Genomic DNA, 17,397 nt, shown 5'->3' with positions numbered 1-17,397 from the left:
TTGAGTAAATTGGAGTCATGCTTTCTGGAACTTTTTTCTGAATACTTTTGATCCACAGCTGGTTGAATCCACAGATTCCAAATCTGAAAATACAGATTACAAGCCACATTCCTAGAAGGGATATCCTTTAAGCCATACTTTTAGAATAATATAAATCTAATCTACCTTAATAGTTATATGCTAAATATAGTATGTAATATAACATAACAGCACCTAACACTTATTGATGATGTTGTGTTCACTCTCCTGAGAATTTGGCTTTAAATTGTGGCTAGGTTATAACACATGATACGATATAACATAAAATTATTGCATTTTTATTTTTTAGTTCCAATTACCCATGAGAAAACCATGGGACAAAGAAAGGGTTAAGTTTCTGAAAGTAATACAGATTTAAAAAAACAACCAAAAAAACCCAAGAAATTAACTAAGTTTGTTCATAATCTAATCTCTTAGCCAATGAGTTAGCACAATTTAGAGTTAAGAAGCTGACTAGACATAAGAAGATCACTCCCTATCAGTTACCATAACCTTAGCCTGGAATTTTATTAATTTAAAATTTATATCTCTGGAAATGCAAAGAGGGGTTATAAATACACGTGAAACGATAAAAAATGAACTGTGCTCATAAATAAAGTTTTGAAATAACTGCTAAGTTCAAGCATTAGAGAGGAGGGGAAGGATGCCCTATTGATAGAGAGAGAAAAGAAGAAAACAGGACAGGAAATCCTCTGGGGATGTCACCTGCAACATCAGCCTTGAGCTTCTCCAGCTGTGCTCAGATCCACAGAGGAAGTGCAAGGCTGGACTCAGGAAAGAAATCACCACAGACATGGAGTCCTAGAGACTTCCCTGGTTCAGAGATGTCCTCTTTAGGAAGACGTTAAGGTTTGTCCATATGATTCTTGTATTTTTGGACCTAAGATTCTATAATTTCATAACTCTATAGGCAGAAAGTCATCTTGAAATGTGGAACTTGGCAAAATATCTCTTTCCCTCTTTACAAGCTTTTGCATTTCTTTCTGAAGCACTGTTCAAACCTCTTCCAGACATCTTCATAACTTCAAGACCCCAAAATCAATGTGAACTTTTAGAGTCAAAATTGCCATATCACTATTTAAGAAAATATAATAAATACTTTTATTGAGGCGGAAGTATCACTAATAAAGTAAGTGCTCAAAAATTAACTCAGGAGTCTAAAAAACAAATAATTCAGGGATCATTAACAAAAGGTTTAATGTAGCATTCCCATTTCCCAAGCAAACCACAATGCACACCATGAATTGTCTAATTACACACTGAAAGTTACACACTTCTCATCACCATCAGCCATCAACTTTGCAGTCAGTGAAAAGGAAGGTGAGAACTCCAAAAACATAAACAAGGTTTACAAACGCAAACAATGACCTTGGCCTTTTTAAGAAAACTCTAAGAGAGCACCTACAGGTATGTGTGAACTCTGGCTTGACTAACCACTTCCCAGCTGTGAGCTACATTAACAAGACAAAAGACATTTTCAAATGGGGTAGTGTCGATTTTCAAGTTCAGGAAGTGTCTGCCGGGCTGTGCCATCCACTAGAGGGCAACAGAGTGTTCTCAGAAAGCAGTGTGACAGTGTGTCTTGTTTCAGGTCACTAGTTTATTCACCGTGCACACTAGTCTCTATTTGAATATGATATGAGATCCTTGAATGCTAAGTATATTAGCAGACAGTGTGTTCTCATTCTAAATTTAGTCCTGCTGGCATTTTCATTTCTCACATAATAATAATATGTTAATCCAAATGTTGTGTCATATTAATCAAGTATCTTCTTATAAAACTATTTTGAACAATTTAATAACTTTAAAACAAATTTTATAAGATTTATTTAAAACTATTAAAACGTACATGAAGATAGTTCCTTTGATGTCTCAGTACTTAAATTCAAACAGTTTGGTACTTAAAACACGCAAGTAGAGTACAGTAATAATAGTACCATAATATTAAAAGACAGCAAAGGACATAAAACACATGATTCTTCTGTACTAACACCATAGTAACTAACATTTTGCCATTTAACAAACTGTTGAACCTGAGGTGAAGGCAGATGAAAATCTTATTGTTAGGAACCAGGGGCTCTCCCAGCCTGACTCCAGGGACTCATCACTAGCTGCCACATCATCACCAGCCACCAAATGCAACACACACACATCCTTTAAAAGGGCCCTGCCATTTCAGCCTGCTCTCTGTCTCTCCCTCTCTATCTCTATCTCTGTCTCTGTCTGTCTCTCTCTTGTCCCTGCTCAGAGGTGGCCTTTTGCTCCCCAACCCCAATAAATCTCTTGGGTGACATCTGATGCGTGGTGTGATTTCTGAGTTATTTCCTGGCCCCATCAGCCCAGATGCTCTTCTGACCGCAAACCCTAACACTTACACTATGTCTATCAAGCACCTGTACCAAAAGCAGAAGATAAAGCTGAGCTGATAGTGGAATAATTGAGAACCAGACGGCACATGACATTCAAGGGTCAACGCACAATACAAGCCAACAAGAACTCCTGGCCTGTCTCCAAGCGTAGCCCTTCCCATCTATAAAACTTAGCCAAAGATAAAGACATTTTCCTGTGGTGGTGTACTATACAGTACAGTCTTACTTTTGTATTTAATAAAGTCATGGCAGCAACTCAATTTTCATAAATGTTACGTATTTTCATATTTCCATATTATGTTGTAGTTGTCTTCTTCAACAATGCCAAAAACGAATAAAACACAATTCACCATGTGAATAACTGTTTTAAAAGTTTGATACTGAGTAACAAGGCCATGTGTTTCAGAGGCACCTCGTTAGCAAACTCAGTCAACTCTATTAGCCCCTTCTCTGATTTCTACATCAGACCATTCCACCTCCAGTTTTTAGCCTCTACTGAACTGCACAGATGGGTTTTCCATCAGCAAAGCGACGTTAGCTGGCACTGCTTTGGAACTCACAATTGTCGTCTTTGCTGCTTCACTCCTTGCTTCCAGGCTATCAAGAGGCCCTCCCTGCCACTTCCCCCTGCAGGCAGCCTACCCTAGGAACGGAAGTGTTATGACTTCGGCATAATGAATATGTACATCCACCCAAGCTTCTCTGTGCCTGCTGTCTGTCCATATTCTATCTGTGAAAGAGTATTAGGCAGCCAGTTTACAAGCAGGTGGCTATAAAAGCCTGACTGTGCCTCAGACAATCTTGGGCAGGTTTGATATGCCACAGGACATCCACAAACCATCCGCTGAAATTACTGCATACTCTAAACTGACTGAAAAGTAAGGGAAACGCATTTGGTGGGGCTCTGCTCCCACACTAACATAAGAACTGTAAGGAAACCTTCAGACTGTACAGAGAACATCAGGAAAAATAAGAATGCTCTCTTCTTCGCCATTTTTCTAACAAAAGGAAGAAATTGGAATGATTTTTTTTTCCAGGCAACATCAAAAGTACAAATCCTTATCGATTGTGTAGAACAATGACAGGCTTCATGGAGAGGCATGAAAGTACATTAAGAGAATACTTGAAGCTGTACCCAACATATATGGATCCTCTGCTAAGATTTTAACTGATTATCTCCCTCTGTCTCCTGATTTAATAACGGTGTTAAGTCCTATTAAAAGAGAGACTACACATAATAAGGCTGCTCCTGTGGCTAGTGAACAGGATATGGTTTTAGAAAGCTTTGCAGAAACAATATAGAGAATACAGCAGGGGAAACTGGTGGATTGGACAGAGCTCCCCGGATGTTAACAGAACCTCCTTCTGGACATGGGGTTTGGGAAAAGGCTAAGGTGAGAGAGTTTCTTCTGCCCCTTCTTCAATTGAGCATTTTCCCGCTTTTTGTATGAACACACTGGTAGTGGAAGTTGAGGTGGGGGTTCCCTTCTTTATGAAAAGAAAAGCCAAATATCTCAACTACCTTGCAGGAAGAAGGTGGTCCCAGGGAGGAAGCAGAAAGTGAACTGGGAAAAGGCAAGTGGAGACCCATCTTGGGTGTTGTGAAGGGGAGGGGACTTCACTGATGTTCTTCAGCTATGTACTATATATAGCTCAGGCTGTGAACTTAGAACTCAAGAGGCTGAGGTGGGAGAATCACATAAGCACAGGCCCAACCAGACCAGCTAGAAAGGAAACCCTAGCTCCAGAAAGCACAACAAAAGAATAGTCATTAAATGTCTTAGCAGATACTATCAACACAGGGAACACAAAAGATGAAGAGTCTTTAGTCCCTGTCTTCTAGGAGCGACAGTCTACTGAGAGACTCAATTCCCTTAGGAAATGGCTGACTACCACCCAAAGCCAGTCAAGCCAAGTACCAAGAGAAAATATAAAAGACAAAATCTGTTTGCAAAGATTAATGTAAGTTTGAAACACACACACACACACACACACACACACACACACACACACACACACACACACACGAGCCCTGAAACAGAAAAACAATACAGAGAAACCTGCCACAAATATAAATAAACCTCCTATAAACAATGCTAAGAGGGTGCAGAAGAAACCCTGGAAGTAGTTCCATTTCTGAGGACAACATAGAGTTCATATTCATCAAAGTGTTACAGTGGCAATAATCCAGGGTATAGCCATGGAATAGTTTACTTTTATACTTTTCTTAAAGTAGTAAGAAGCAAAATTCCATTCAATCATTACATTTGTGATGAACTATTCTCAAGTAGGTAACAGAACATTTCTAAAGTTTCTCAACTGAATGCTCTTCTTTTCTTTTGGAGTGGGGTTGGGGGTTAATAATGAAAGAAAGACAGTCACACAATATAGTGTGCCATCTACTTTGAGAAAAATCTACACCATAGCTCTTCATGAGTCATCCATACCCCTCTATATTCTCCAATGCAAACGCAAAACACGTTCCAACCTCAGGCATTAGGATGAATATTTAGTAAGTGTCTGGAATAAACTCCAGAGCCAGCAGTAGCAGCAACTCCAAAAGCCTCTGTGGCTGACACTAATTTATTGAGATGTATTGGGAACTCTGGAGAATGAAGAGTCTGCTAATTAGGCCACCACAAACAAGTTCCCAAACTTTGACAAACTTCAGGCAAACATCTGATGAAGAACTTTGATTTATGAGCTGTCCAGGTGAAACCTGAACAGATGGTATCTTTTAATAATAACTGACACATGAATTTGTGAAGAAATCCAATGACTTGAAAATATGCTGCTCAGTAAAGGAAAATGAAGAACAGTTTCAGAGTCATCTACCTTATCTTTGTCTTCAACAACATCTGCTAAGACATCATCCGGATCCAGGATTCCTCCATCTGTGTATTCTAAGTGATGAATCTTCACCCAGTATCCAGGATCCTGTGGTGGGACAAGTAAACTTGATGACTCAATTTACTTATACCAAAGTAAGATTCATTTTAAGAGAAATAATTTGTCTCCATAAAAATATGCGATAGTTAGGGTTTCTACTGATGTGATAAAATACCATGACCAAAATCAAGTTAGGGAGTAAAAGGTTTATTTTGTCTTACAACTCTCGGGGCACAATCACTGAAGGAAGTCAGGACAGGAACTCAAGCAGGCAGGAACCTGGAGGCAGGAGCTGATGCAGAAGCCATGGAGGGGTGCTGCTTACTGGCTTGCTCCCCATAGCTTGCTCAGCCTGCTTCTTATGGCTTCCAGGACCACCAGTCCAGGGGTGGCACCATCCTCAGTGAGCCGGGCCCTTCTCCATTAACCAATAATCAAGAAAAAGTCCAAAAGGCTTTCCTACAGACCAATCTTAGGAGACATTTCTCTCAGTTCTCACATCTATCAGGCTTGTGTTGACAGCCATTAACCAGCACACTAACAAAACCTTTAAACACAAACCAAAGGTCTTTTCAGATGAATAGTTGTCACTTTTATCCTGTTTAACTCTCAGAATACCCATCTCATATTTTTCTGGAATCAAATTACAATGCAAAAAAATGAATTGCCCAACCAACTTGAAATGCATATTCCAACTTAAGTAATGCCACAAATATGCTAGCATAGAATAATCTTGAAGATACTTTCTCAACTGTAGATAGTAAAACTGTAATATAAAATTCCCAAAGCAGAAATATGTAATTCCTGCAGTTATCACTTCAGAACATCATAGTGGGATGGGGGAGGGGTAGTCACACCCACCCCTTTGCCTTTTTAACTTTCCATGCTCAGCGTGCATCCTCCACTTCAGTACTTTACTGGTAGCTGGAGAAGAGCTCCAGCTCTGTCCCCATCCTCCCACAGCATGCTAGTCTATGAGTAGTTGTGTTCAGAGTTGAGCATGGAGTTCTCTAAATTGACCTTATGATTTAGATTATTTCCAACTAGTATTTTTAAATGCTTAGTTTAAAAGAAACAGTCTGATATTAAATGTAACGGTGATAGAGTCTCTCAATTGTTTGTTCACTGCCTAGTTCCAGGATAAGTATGAAAATAAAGAATTAACAACAGGAAAAGGACACAAACCAACAAAAGAAGTGAAGGAAAGCATCCGTAGAGATTTTAAAGAACAGCCAAGCTAAAGCCAACTTGGTCCTATGGTTCTTAACCTCAAGAAGAAGGAAAGCCTCAAGCTGTAAAGCACTTGGTAAAGGAACAGATACCAATCTCTAAACAGAGATGGAAACCCTACTAGGACAAAGCTTTAAGCCTTATCAAATGAGTCTTTATTAAGAATAAGAGCTGATGGAACCCACAGAATGCAATTGCGATTTTACAAAAGCTAATAGAAATGATTGCCATACAGCCTTCCCTTTAACCCCTGGTGAAAAGCTAGAGCATGCTAGTAAATAATAATTCCTTAAGGCATCTATATGGAGGTCTTGGCCCAAATACAAAACTTTACAAAAATCCAACTTGATACAATGATAGACTTAAAAATCTGAAGGAATTCTCCTCCACTAGACTTTAAACATCTCAAAATTATGCTCGCTCTCTGTCTCTGTCTCTGTCTCTGTCTCTCTCTGTCTCTCTGTCTGTCTGTCTGTCTCTCTCTCTCTCTCTCTCTCTCTCTCTGTGTGTGTGTGTGTGTGTGTGTGTGTGTGTGTGTGTGTGTGTGTGTGCGTGTGTGCGTGTGTGTGTGTGCATGTTTCAAATACAGTATCTGAAGAGCAGTTCCAGGAAGAATAAGGTTTTCATTTCCATCTAATGCTAGGATTATAGGTGCAAATTCTGATGGTTTCTTAGAAGTAATGCCTACTTCTATTGATCAGATGGGAAGCCAAAGTTATGAGCAGTAAGAACACAGTTGGATAAGCAAGGCCCAGAATACCCATCTCTCAGATTCTGTTACAGAGACTTGTGCCAACTCAAAGCACTGTGTTAGCAAAGATGAGCTAAAGGCAGGAAATAAGATTCCAAGTGGAATCTGGGTTTATAAACACAATGTAATGCCATCAGACTATACCGCTTCCCTAGAAAGTTTCAGAGGTTACATCCTGACACAACCATGCCACAAACAACAATTTGCTATAATCATACACTGAGTTGTTCTTTCTTTATATAATAATACAGTTCTGTAGAAAAAATTGTTGATATATAATGATGTGTTCTAGTTTGCTTTCTGTTGCTGTGATAAACATTGACCAAAAGCAACTTGGGTTAAGGGAAGATTTCTATGGTTTACAGACTACAGTCCATCACCAAGGGAAGCCGAGGTAGGAACCTGGAGGCAGGCGACAGAGGAATGCCGCTTACTGGCTTGCTCCTAGGCTCAGCAGCAGCTACTTTTTTATACAGCCCATGAAGTGACAGTGACCACAGTGGGCTGGGCCTACCTACATCAATCAGCAATCAACAAAATACCCTACAGACCTTCCTATCTGATCTAAAGCAATTCCTCAGTTGAGGTTCCTTCTTCTTAGGCATCTCTCATTTGTACTGTTGACAACAACAACAACGAACCAGCACAGCATCATCATACAAAGGGAGGCATTTTGAAAAATCTCTTTAAATAGAAGCTATTAAAAGAAGAGCACTGCTCACTGCTTTTCCTTTGGGCTCAGTTCGTAAGAGTAGACCATAATACCTAAAACTAAAGTGGACAATCACCCTAAGCAACTGCAAGACATATTAATTCAACCTTACTAGAGATATAAACAGAAAGAAATGGGGAAATTAAGTATTCATTTAAAAGAGGAAAATTAAAAGCAACAACAACCAAAATATGAAAAAAAATAAAGAAACATTAAATAGGATGTCTTATTCCCATAACAAAAATGGCTAACAAATGGCATCAGGAAGAGACTGTGAAGCCACACAGGACTCCTTCCTCAGAAACTGTTATGGGATCTAAGGCCAGAAGGAAAACAGAACATGGGACCAAGTCACTTCACTGATGCAAAACAATATAAATATAAATCCAGTTGTATTTCAAATACTCCGGTAAGTCTGTAATTATATTTAACAAAAGCAGCAAATAATATAGTACTGCACTTTTAATGAAAAGATGCCATTTTAAATCACTCTCTCACATTGATTTTCTCTTTTGAAGATTAGATAGTTATAGTTAGTTTTTCTTGTTAACAAATTCGAAAAGAAACTCACTAAAGAGGTATAAAGTGTGTAAGTTTGTAAGATATCAAAAGATAGTTTTGGGTTGGTAATGCAAATTAGGATAGAAGGTGAATTAGATATAATCCTTTGGATTCACAAAGATAGGATAGATAATGGAATATTTTCTCTGAATTTGTCAAATGCAAATAGACTAGACATTGTTGATGTATTTATTGACTGTATATATTGTTTATACTTATTGTACTTATTGTACATAGTTTTTCTTATATTAGTTATAATCTTCTTTTATTATTTTAGACAAGAAAGGGGAAATGTGGTGATATATTGTGTACCCCAATAAAGTTTACCTGGGGATCAGAGGACAGAGCCAGTCACTAAAGTAGACATAGGGATCAGGCAGTGGTGGCACACACCTTTAATCCTAGCACTCGGGAGGCAGAGATCCTTCTGGATCTCTGTGAGTTCAAGGCCACACTGGGCTACATGAGAGAAACAGAACCAGGTGATGGTGACACACGCCTTTAATCCCAGGAAGTAATATGGCAGGACACAGAAAGGTATATAAGGTGTGAGGAAACAGGAGCTCCCTCTCTTTAGATTGAGGATTCTGTAGAGGTAAGCTAGTGGCTGGCTGTTCTGCTCCTCTGATCTTTCAGCTTTCACCCCAGTATCTGGCTCTGGGTTTTTTATTATAAGACCTTTTAAGATTCGTGTTACAGTCTTTTTATACATACACTAAAACAGAAAAATAAGTCTGGGGAGGTGGTCCATCAACGAGAAGCACTTGCTATGCAGGTCTTATGATCTCAGTTCTGCCCCTGTTTAACCATGGGAAAAGGAGAGAACTGTATGCTGAAACTGTCCTCTGACCACTATGTATGTGTCATAGCAACCATTCTGTGTGTGTGTGTGTGTGTGTGTGTGTGTGTGTGTGTGTGTGTGTGTGTGTCAGGAGCTCCGTGTGTGTGTCAGGAGCTCTGTGTATGTGTGTGTGTGTGTGTGTGTGTGTATGTGTATATGAGGCACTCTGTGTGTGTGTGTGTGTCTGTGCGTGGTTTGTGTGTTCGTGTGTATATCAGGCGCTCTCTCTGTGTTTATGTGTGTGTCAGTCACTGGGTATGTGTGCGTGTGTCTCAGTCTCTGTCGCCCTCTTTCTGTATATGTGTGTTTCAGTCTCTGTGTGTGTGTGTGTGTGTGTGTGTGTGTGTGTGTGTGTATCTCTAACAAACACACATACACAGAATAATATGTCTTAATAAAAGAGTAAGCTCATGATGCTCACACATGTAACCCTGGAGAAAAACAGACAAGCCCCAGAGCAGCAGTCTCAGGTGAGTATTTAGTACACTCACGATAGGAGAATCAATAAACAAGAATGTACCAACTATGGTTCTGTCTCTGTGGCATTCAGCTATGGCTCCATAGATCACTTTAAGAATATGGATTCAGTACTAGCAACCAACAGCCATCATAAGGGTATAAATTTATTCTGACCCTTTTATGTATGTAAACATTTCAACCATTACATTGCAGTCAACATTTTGCATTTTGTTTACATGGCTTTATTACCATTAGAAAAGAAAACAGTCAAATATGAAAAAATTCACATATATGTCACAGTTCCCAATCAATCCCTAGGATCACTTTAATTTAGTTATTTTTTCATGATTATGACATTTAGTTTACATTCATGTAGCACTCATCTCTGTGCACATATAAATACTATTTTTAAAATATCTCTGTGCATGTGCTCATTATGCAACCCAATAAGTCTTATTAACATACTCCAGGGATCATTAAAGTATTGAAAACTAGCATACTATATTTTACATTTTCTCTACTTCTAAGAATATACAGTTAATATAAATCTTCCTGGAATTTGAAACTAAGCCACTCTACAGGGATGAATTTGAGAAACTAAGATAAAAACATTAACTGAAGGACCAAGACAGTAAAATGGTATTTGTAATGATCAAATACAGAAACAATACATTGTTCCAAACATGTATTGGTCTTTTGAACTTTTGCTGTGGATATGTGACATAAAACAACTTAGGCTTTACAAACTATACTAGTCTAAGAATAAAAAACCACAATTTCCCATGTGCAATGTCTAAAGTAGACTGCAGACCAGATGCTGGAATCGTGGGGAACTGCACCAGGAAACAAAAGACAGGAGAAACACACCGGTCTCTAAGCAAATACTTAGAGGTAGAAGGGGGGCCTGCTGTTCCAAGAAGAGCACTACAAACGAAAAGCCGATGACTGAATAAGGGCCACACTGACCTTGAACTCTCCTGACACTGGCAAGAGCTCACCCCTGTACCTGGGCTCCTATGGCTTAAGTTGCCACAAGAATCATCGTGCCCACTGGAATGCAGCTGTAGAATGGAAGTTCATGGGAAAGACAGAATTTTCTTTGCAGAACTTCTCAGATTTCATCCACAAATGAGATTTCTCTGTTTTTAATGCCATCAACTAATGCATTTCCATGCTTACTGGTAGCTAGGCACTATAGGCACTGGGTGTTTTGTATGATTAACTCATCTACCCTCAAATGTCCTCGTAACATAATTGTTAATCCATTTTACAGATGTTGAAGGCAACAGGAGAAAATGAACTGACTTATTCAAGGTCAGATACTCTATAAACACCAGAGTCAAATGTTTTTCTTTATATACAGAAAATGTATGGGGGGATAGATCCAACATATAATATATGTTTGTATGAAAAATTTTAAAGACCTTTTTAATGAATGTATTTTTTTTTTACTAACTTTACAAGACATAGTTGCATAGGATTCAGGTGGAGGAACGGGTCTTGCCCCATGTGTATATAAGTATAAGGACTAAAGTTATTGCACTGGGCTTCAGCTGGCCCATAAGGGGGAGGACTCCGGAGTCTTTTACATCAGGTATTATGTAGAGGACACCGTGGGTGTTAATGGAAGGTCCCAAATTCATTGTTTCAGTGTGTCTGAGCAGAAGCAAGAGAAGCAATGGGAAAAAGCTTCCAAATGGAATTCCTAATTATGAGAATGCAAGGCTTGGGCAACCATCTAAAGAAACAGTACTGAGGTGAGTTTGCAGGGTCAGAAATTGGATGGAGAATTATGAAAATGTACATACCTAAAAACTTAGCTACTTCTATCATAATCCTTTGGGGTTATTCTCCTATTTATTCAAAGGCCAGAAGAGAGAAATGTGCTCTGCAGGGGACTCTGGGAAAACACAGGGTGGAGCAAGTCTGGAAAGGGGGATGGGCAGAGAGCAGAAGCTTCAGAGAAACCAGCAACCAGGTAATGCAAATTTCAGAAAGCAGCCCAAGACCCCAAGCATGACACCTGACAGGGAAGAGCTCAAGCAGGAAGATAGGAGAGCATATAAAGGGTGTTGTGATCCAAAAAGGTAACAGTATATGTAATCCAGAAAGGCAGTAGTACATATACAGAGTGTTGTGATCCAGAAAAGACAGTAGAGCATATAAAGGGTGTTGTGATCCAGAAAAGACAGTAGTGTATATGCAGGGTGTTGTGATCCAGAAAAGGCAGTAGTGTATATACATGGTGTTGTGATCCAGAAAGGCAACAGTATATGTAATCCAGAAAGGAAGTAGTACATACAAATGGTGTAGTGGTCCTGAAAGGCAACAGTGAATGTAATCCAGTAAATAGTACATATAAAGGGTGTTGTGATACAGAAAAGGCTGCCATGAATATGAAGGACATTATGATCCAGAAAGGCAGCCGTGAATAAAAAGGGTGTTATGACCCAGCCCTAACTGTCTTCTAAACAAGCCTTCATGTTGTTCATGTAGTTCCAACTACAAACTTCAGAAGAAAGCCAAACACATCAAGCTTGCTGAGGCAATTTTAGTAAACTATGCTTCTGAAGAATTCAGAGATACAAAGGTACAATGGGTCTCATTATGAGTTCAAAGTAATATCGGGGGAAGTCACAAGACTGTTAATCTCCATTATATAAACAGGGAGACTACATAAGGAGGTGCCTCTATAAATTCTCTTTCAACTCAAAATTCTATAATTCTGTCAAAGGAGAGATGATACAGTCTTACTATTATCAAGCGCAGGAGATTGAGGGAAGAAGTGTTCCTAGAGACAGGAGGAAGGTTCCTTAGGACAAAGTGTCAGTCATGTGAGAAGAAAAGACTTCTCACCCTGCACATGCACACTAGCATTGCTGCAGTGAGCATCCTGCCAACAAACAGAAAGGAAGATCACGACATGCACAACTCACGCAAAGTTGAGTTTGAGGCTCCTGACAGAAGATGATAAAAATCAGACAGAAAATCATTTAAACATAATTAACACATTAAGCCAAATTTCTTTTTTTATACATATAAACACACAAATGCACGCCTATAATTAATGAAACCAAAACAAAAACTTAGAAAACACATTTCAACAAGCATACATGACACATGCGCCAATTTTACCCAATTTGTATGTTTTTAATTGAAATTATCACCTTTCCTGCTTCCAGCCCCTCTCAGCTACCTTGCCTGAAACCCCTTCCATGCCTCCCAACACTCAAGTTGATAGCCTCGTTTTTGTTATTATTGATACATATTATGTATTGTAACATACATCAATATTGTAATAACAATGTATGTATATATGAATGTGTATGCCAAAGATATATAAATACAATCTGCTGAGTCCATTTCTGTTGTTTGTAGCATATGGTTTCAGGGCTACCACTCTGTATGGACAACGAACAAGAGGGCTCATCCCTGGGAGAGGCTAATTTCCATTCTCCCCCTAGTCATTAATTGCCTTTATTGTAGTTTCTCTCTCCTGGATACATATGGAAAAGTCTTAAATACATTAAAACCAAATTCAATGATGTATATAAAAGATAATACATCATAGCCACATAAGATTTATTGTAGTAGTACAAGAGTAGTTTGAAAGTCAAAACCAACCACAGTCATTTAGATAACTAACATGAAAAAGGTCATGGGAACCCAATGATCACCTCAATGGATTCAGAAAAAGGATCTGCAAATACTCCAACAATTCACAAAAAAATATTGTTGCAATGATCCCCTGAGCCTTGGGAGGAAGATGCATGATAAAGATATCCCATTTATTGGTAACTGGTGGTTGCTAGGGTAGGAAATGCAGTTTTCTTTAAGAGTTTGGCCCCGGGTAAATCTAACATGCTCCAGTGGATGGCTCTACATCTAAGATTATATTGACAGTACTAATTAGACTACATGCTTTAAAAAAAAAAGGAGGAATGAGGACAGAAAGTTAAGTGGATATGGTATAGGGTATGGATTTGAAAGGAGATGGGAAAAGATGAATATGAACAAGATATAATGGATGAAATTGTTGAAGAATTAATAAAGATATTATTTAAAAAATACTGGCTCCCAGCACTCAGGAAGCAGAGACAGGCAGATCTCTGAGTTTGAAGACAGTCTAGTCTACAGAGTGAGTTCCAGGATGGCCAGGGCTACACAGAGAAACTCTGTCTCAGAAAAGCAAAAAAAAAATTGTAGCAAATTAGGCAAACCAGTAAAAAGATTATTTATAATATATATTATAAATATATATATAATATAAAATAAAAATATTTATTATAACATTTATAATAGCATTAGAATACTTAAATGATAATATTGATAACATCAGAAATAAAATGTTAAAAATTATTGTAATATGTGTTAAACATCTCTGCTAAAGATTAAAAAACTTTAGGACAAATTAAAGAAGACTGTCATAGACTGGGAAGTTGCTAATCTTGTCCAAATTAGGCAAGGTTAGGGTTCAGGTCAGAAATGTGAAGATATACAACTAGAATTATAGCCCACTGAAGTGTACATGTGTAGTTATTTTGGAAAAGATCAGATGTAAACATAGATATTCCATTAAGGTGAACATGAGCTGTCTTGGTTTTGTTTCTTACCACTGTGATAAAATACTCTGACAAATGCAACTTAAGAGAGAAATGATCTGGCTCACAACTCCAGGTAACAGTCCATCATTGTCGGGAATTCCAGGCAGTAAGAACCAGTCACACTGCACCCACAATCCAGAGCTGAGAGCCATGAATGCAGGCATGCGTGTCAGTGCCCAGTTGTCCCACTTGCATTCAGTGCAGGGCCCAGCCCAGGAAATGCTATGGCCACATTCATGGTAGGTCATCTCATCACAACTAAGGCAAATAAGAGAATCCACCATAGGCCAACCTAATAGAGAAAACCCATCATTGGAACTCCTTTCCAAAGAGATCCTAAATTATCAGTTTAAAAATTAAAACTGGCCAGGTATGATAGTTCATATCTTTAATTCCAGCACTTAGGAGGCAGAAACAGGCAAATCTCTAAGTTAAAGGCCATCCTGGTCTACATAGTGAGTTCCAGTACAGCCAGGATTAGATAAAGAAAACTTGTCTCAAAAAAACAAAAATAGACAAATATTTTTTAAAAATTAAAATCAGCCACCACATAAACTTCCTGCTTATACTAGCCATTCTACCTCTCTAAGTATTTCTCAAATCAAAATGAGCTTGTAAAGTTTCCAAAAGATAAGTACTCACTCTCCCGCAGAATTAATCCTACTTTTAAAACCAAGAAATAAAGCAAATATTCATTGTGGTAGAACAGACAGAAGGATGCACTGCAAAGGACTCCTCCTATACAACAATAAGAATGACAAACTACAAGTTCATTCAACATCATGAACGAACAACACAAAACAGCATTGTGCAAACACAACCCAATTACCTTTTCAAAGTACTTCTGTGTGATTCCATGCACTGTATGTTCAAGGTTGTCATAATTATTTCACAACACAAAACAAGTGGAAGGACAGTGAGTGCAAAGAAAAGCAAGGGGACTTCTTGGACCATGTTCTACTTCTTGATCTGTTTGCTAGTCTTCATTTACTTATGCATTTCCCTATATGTGTACAACACTTCAAAGATATTTGTATAAAATGTAAATAATGTTTTTTTTGTTTCAAAATGTGCTTTCTTTTTTCAACCGACATATCTAGTGGCTCCCTTCACACATTACACTTGTCCTGACAAAACTATAAAAACCACCAGAAGGCTGTGCAGCATGGCAGCAAAAGAAAGGAGTCTTAAACAAACAGGAATGTAGGCGTTGTGGAAGATGGAAGGCGAGGCTCGACCACCAACAAAACACGTGGCGCACTGGCCACCAGCTATGTCAAAGGTCTAGCATCCACAAGGGCGACCACAGACTTAAATGAGCCATCTTTTGAATGAGCCTGATAAAATGATTAAAGCTACTACCTCAGACTATGTCATTAAGTGCTGGGTCCAAACTACAGCAAGGACCAAGTCAACACTGTGTTGACATGGCCACACTACCCTTAAAATATTTGCCAGATTTTAAGAGATGATCATTAACCAACTAGAGAACACCATGACAGTAACCATGGTGACTAAAGGCCTGTAAGTATGTTTATAATGAACAAGCTAAACAAAGTTCACTTAAATTGGAAGACACTAGGGGAAGGAAATGCTTCGTTACTTTGAAGCTAGAAGAACTGCAGTTCATGAGGCACTGGATGTTTATAGGATAGGTAAGGGGAACTATTGCTTACTAAAATTACCTCTGAATGTCCCTGAGGAAGACATTGAAAACAAACAATGCTTTGTCTCCATAAGACCAAGACCACATTCTTTTTATCCAGGATTGGAGGACCTTATTCATCATTTTTTTTTTCAGGTGTGCACCAAATAAATTATTTGGACTGTAGTGGAGAACATGTTATGCCAAAAAAAAAAAAAAAAAAAACCTTACTCTAAGCACCTACCTAGCTCATTGTCAGGCCAGAGACAGACCCACTGCCATCCATCATATGTGGGAAGTGGCACTGTAGAGGAAAATTAGAGTCTCTGGTACTGTGATTACATCTGGGATCCATGCTCAGTGATCATACAGAGTAGATTAGCCATGCTATTAAAATCTGGACCCCTTGTTTGTTCTTAAAATGACTTTTATATATCAATACATGAAAATTAAATGACCATATGGGGCCTTCCATCAAATTACAGGCCTTATACATCAAGGCTGTGCTACTCTGAAAAGGTAACACAGACAATAGAGAAGTTGACTGAAGTTCAGCATACAAAGAAATCTTTCAAAAACCCTGTGTGTAGTGAACCATATTCTGTAACATAAGCTCTCTACCCCTGTAAGATAGCAAGAATATGTGGCCATAACATGAGGATACCACAGGGTAAAAAAAAAAGGGGGGGGGGGAATTGTGTAAACCTCAGTGTCTCTTCCAATATTCATCTAAAACCCCCGAAAAGGCCTTGTTCTTGATAAAATATTTATGATACAAATATGATGGATTTGGCTGTAAGCCTGATGGTAGACTTACAGAGTATCGTTAAGTAGAAAATCTGTAAGCTTAACACACTTCAAACCTCCCAATTGGTCAGTTATTCAAGTGTTTTACTGTAGGACCCAGAACTTCATTAATCTATACACAAATGTAAGATTAGCTGACAATTTTATTGATTAAAGATTCATTTATATGCAATAGTTTCTCACTCTTAAAGAACCAAATCACCACCCACCCCCCCATGCACATACACAAAGGGGGGCTTTCAAGGCTCAACTCATAATTCCTCAGTTCAAAACTTGGTAGGACTCACTGGCTCACTGACCACTGAGAGACCCTTCTAGATCCTACCTAACAGTACTCTAGAATACACAAAGTTTAAGCCACAGAAAGGGAGGTGTTTCCTTGTCATATATAATTCTGAACAAAAACAATTTCAATATAATAACAATAACAATTCCAAGGAACCCTATTCTTATCTCATAAACTAAGTTTTATCTATTGCCTTTTTAATTA

At 38.5% G+C, this 17,397-nt stretch overlaps 1 protein-coding gene across 1 annotated transcript in view; it reads right to left on the bottom strand.

The window, feature by feature from the left end:
- The window catches only part of Pard3b (par-3 family cell polarity regulator beta), a 986,690-nt gene that overhangs the window by 849,735 nt on the left and 119,558 nt on the right, over positions 1-17,397 (bottom strand). The window contains exon 2 of the mRNA XM_052749631.1: positions 5,244-5,345. Coding sequence (XP_052605591.1) covers positions 5,244-5,345 — 102 coding nt within the window. The remainder of the gene's footprint in view (positions 1-5,243; positions 5,346-17,397) is intronic.

Source organism: Peromyscus californicus, unplaced genomic scaffold (assembly GCF_007827085.1).
Source record: "Peromyscus californicus insignis strain IS unplaced genomic scaffold, ASM782708v3 Scaffold_21__1_contigs__length_65335640, whole genome shotgun sequence".
Classification (NCBI taxonomy): domain Eukaryota; kingdom Metazoa; phylum Chordata; class Mammalia; order Rodentia; family Cricetidae; genus Peromyscus; species Peromyscus californicus.
The sequence above is the reverse complement of the archived record's forward strand: the minus strand, read 5'-3'. Positions and strand labels throughout refer to the sequence as shown.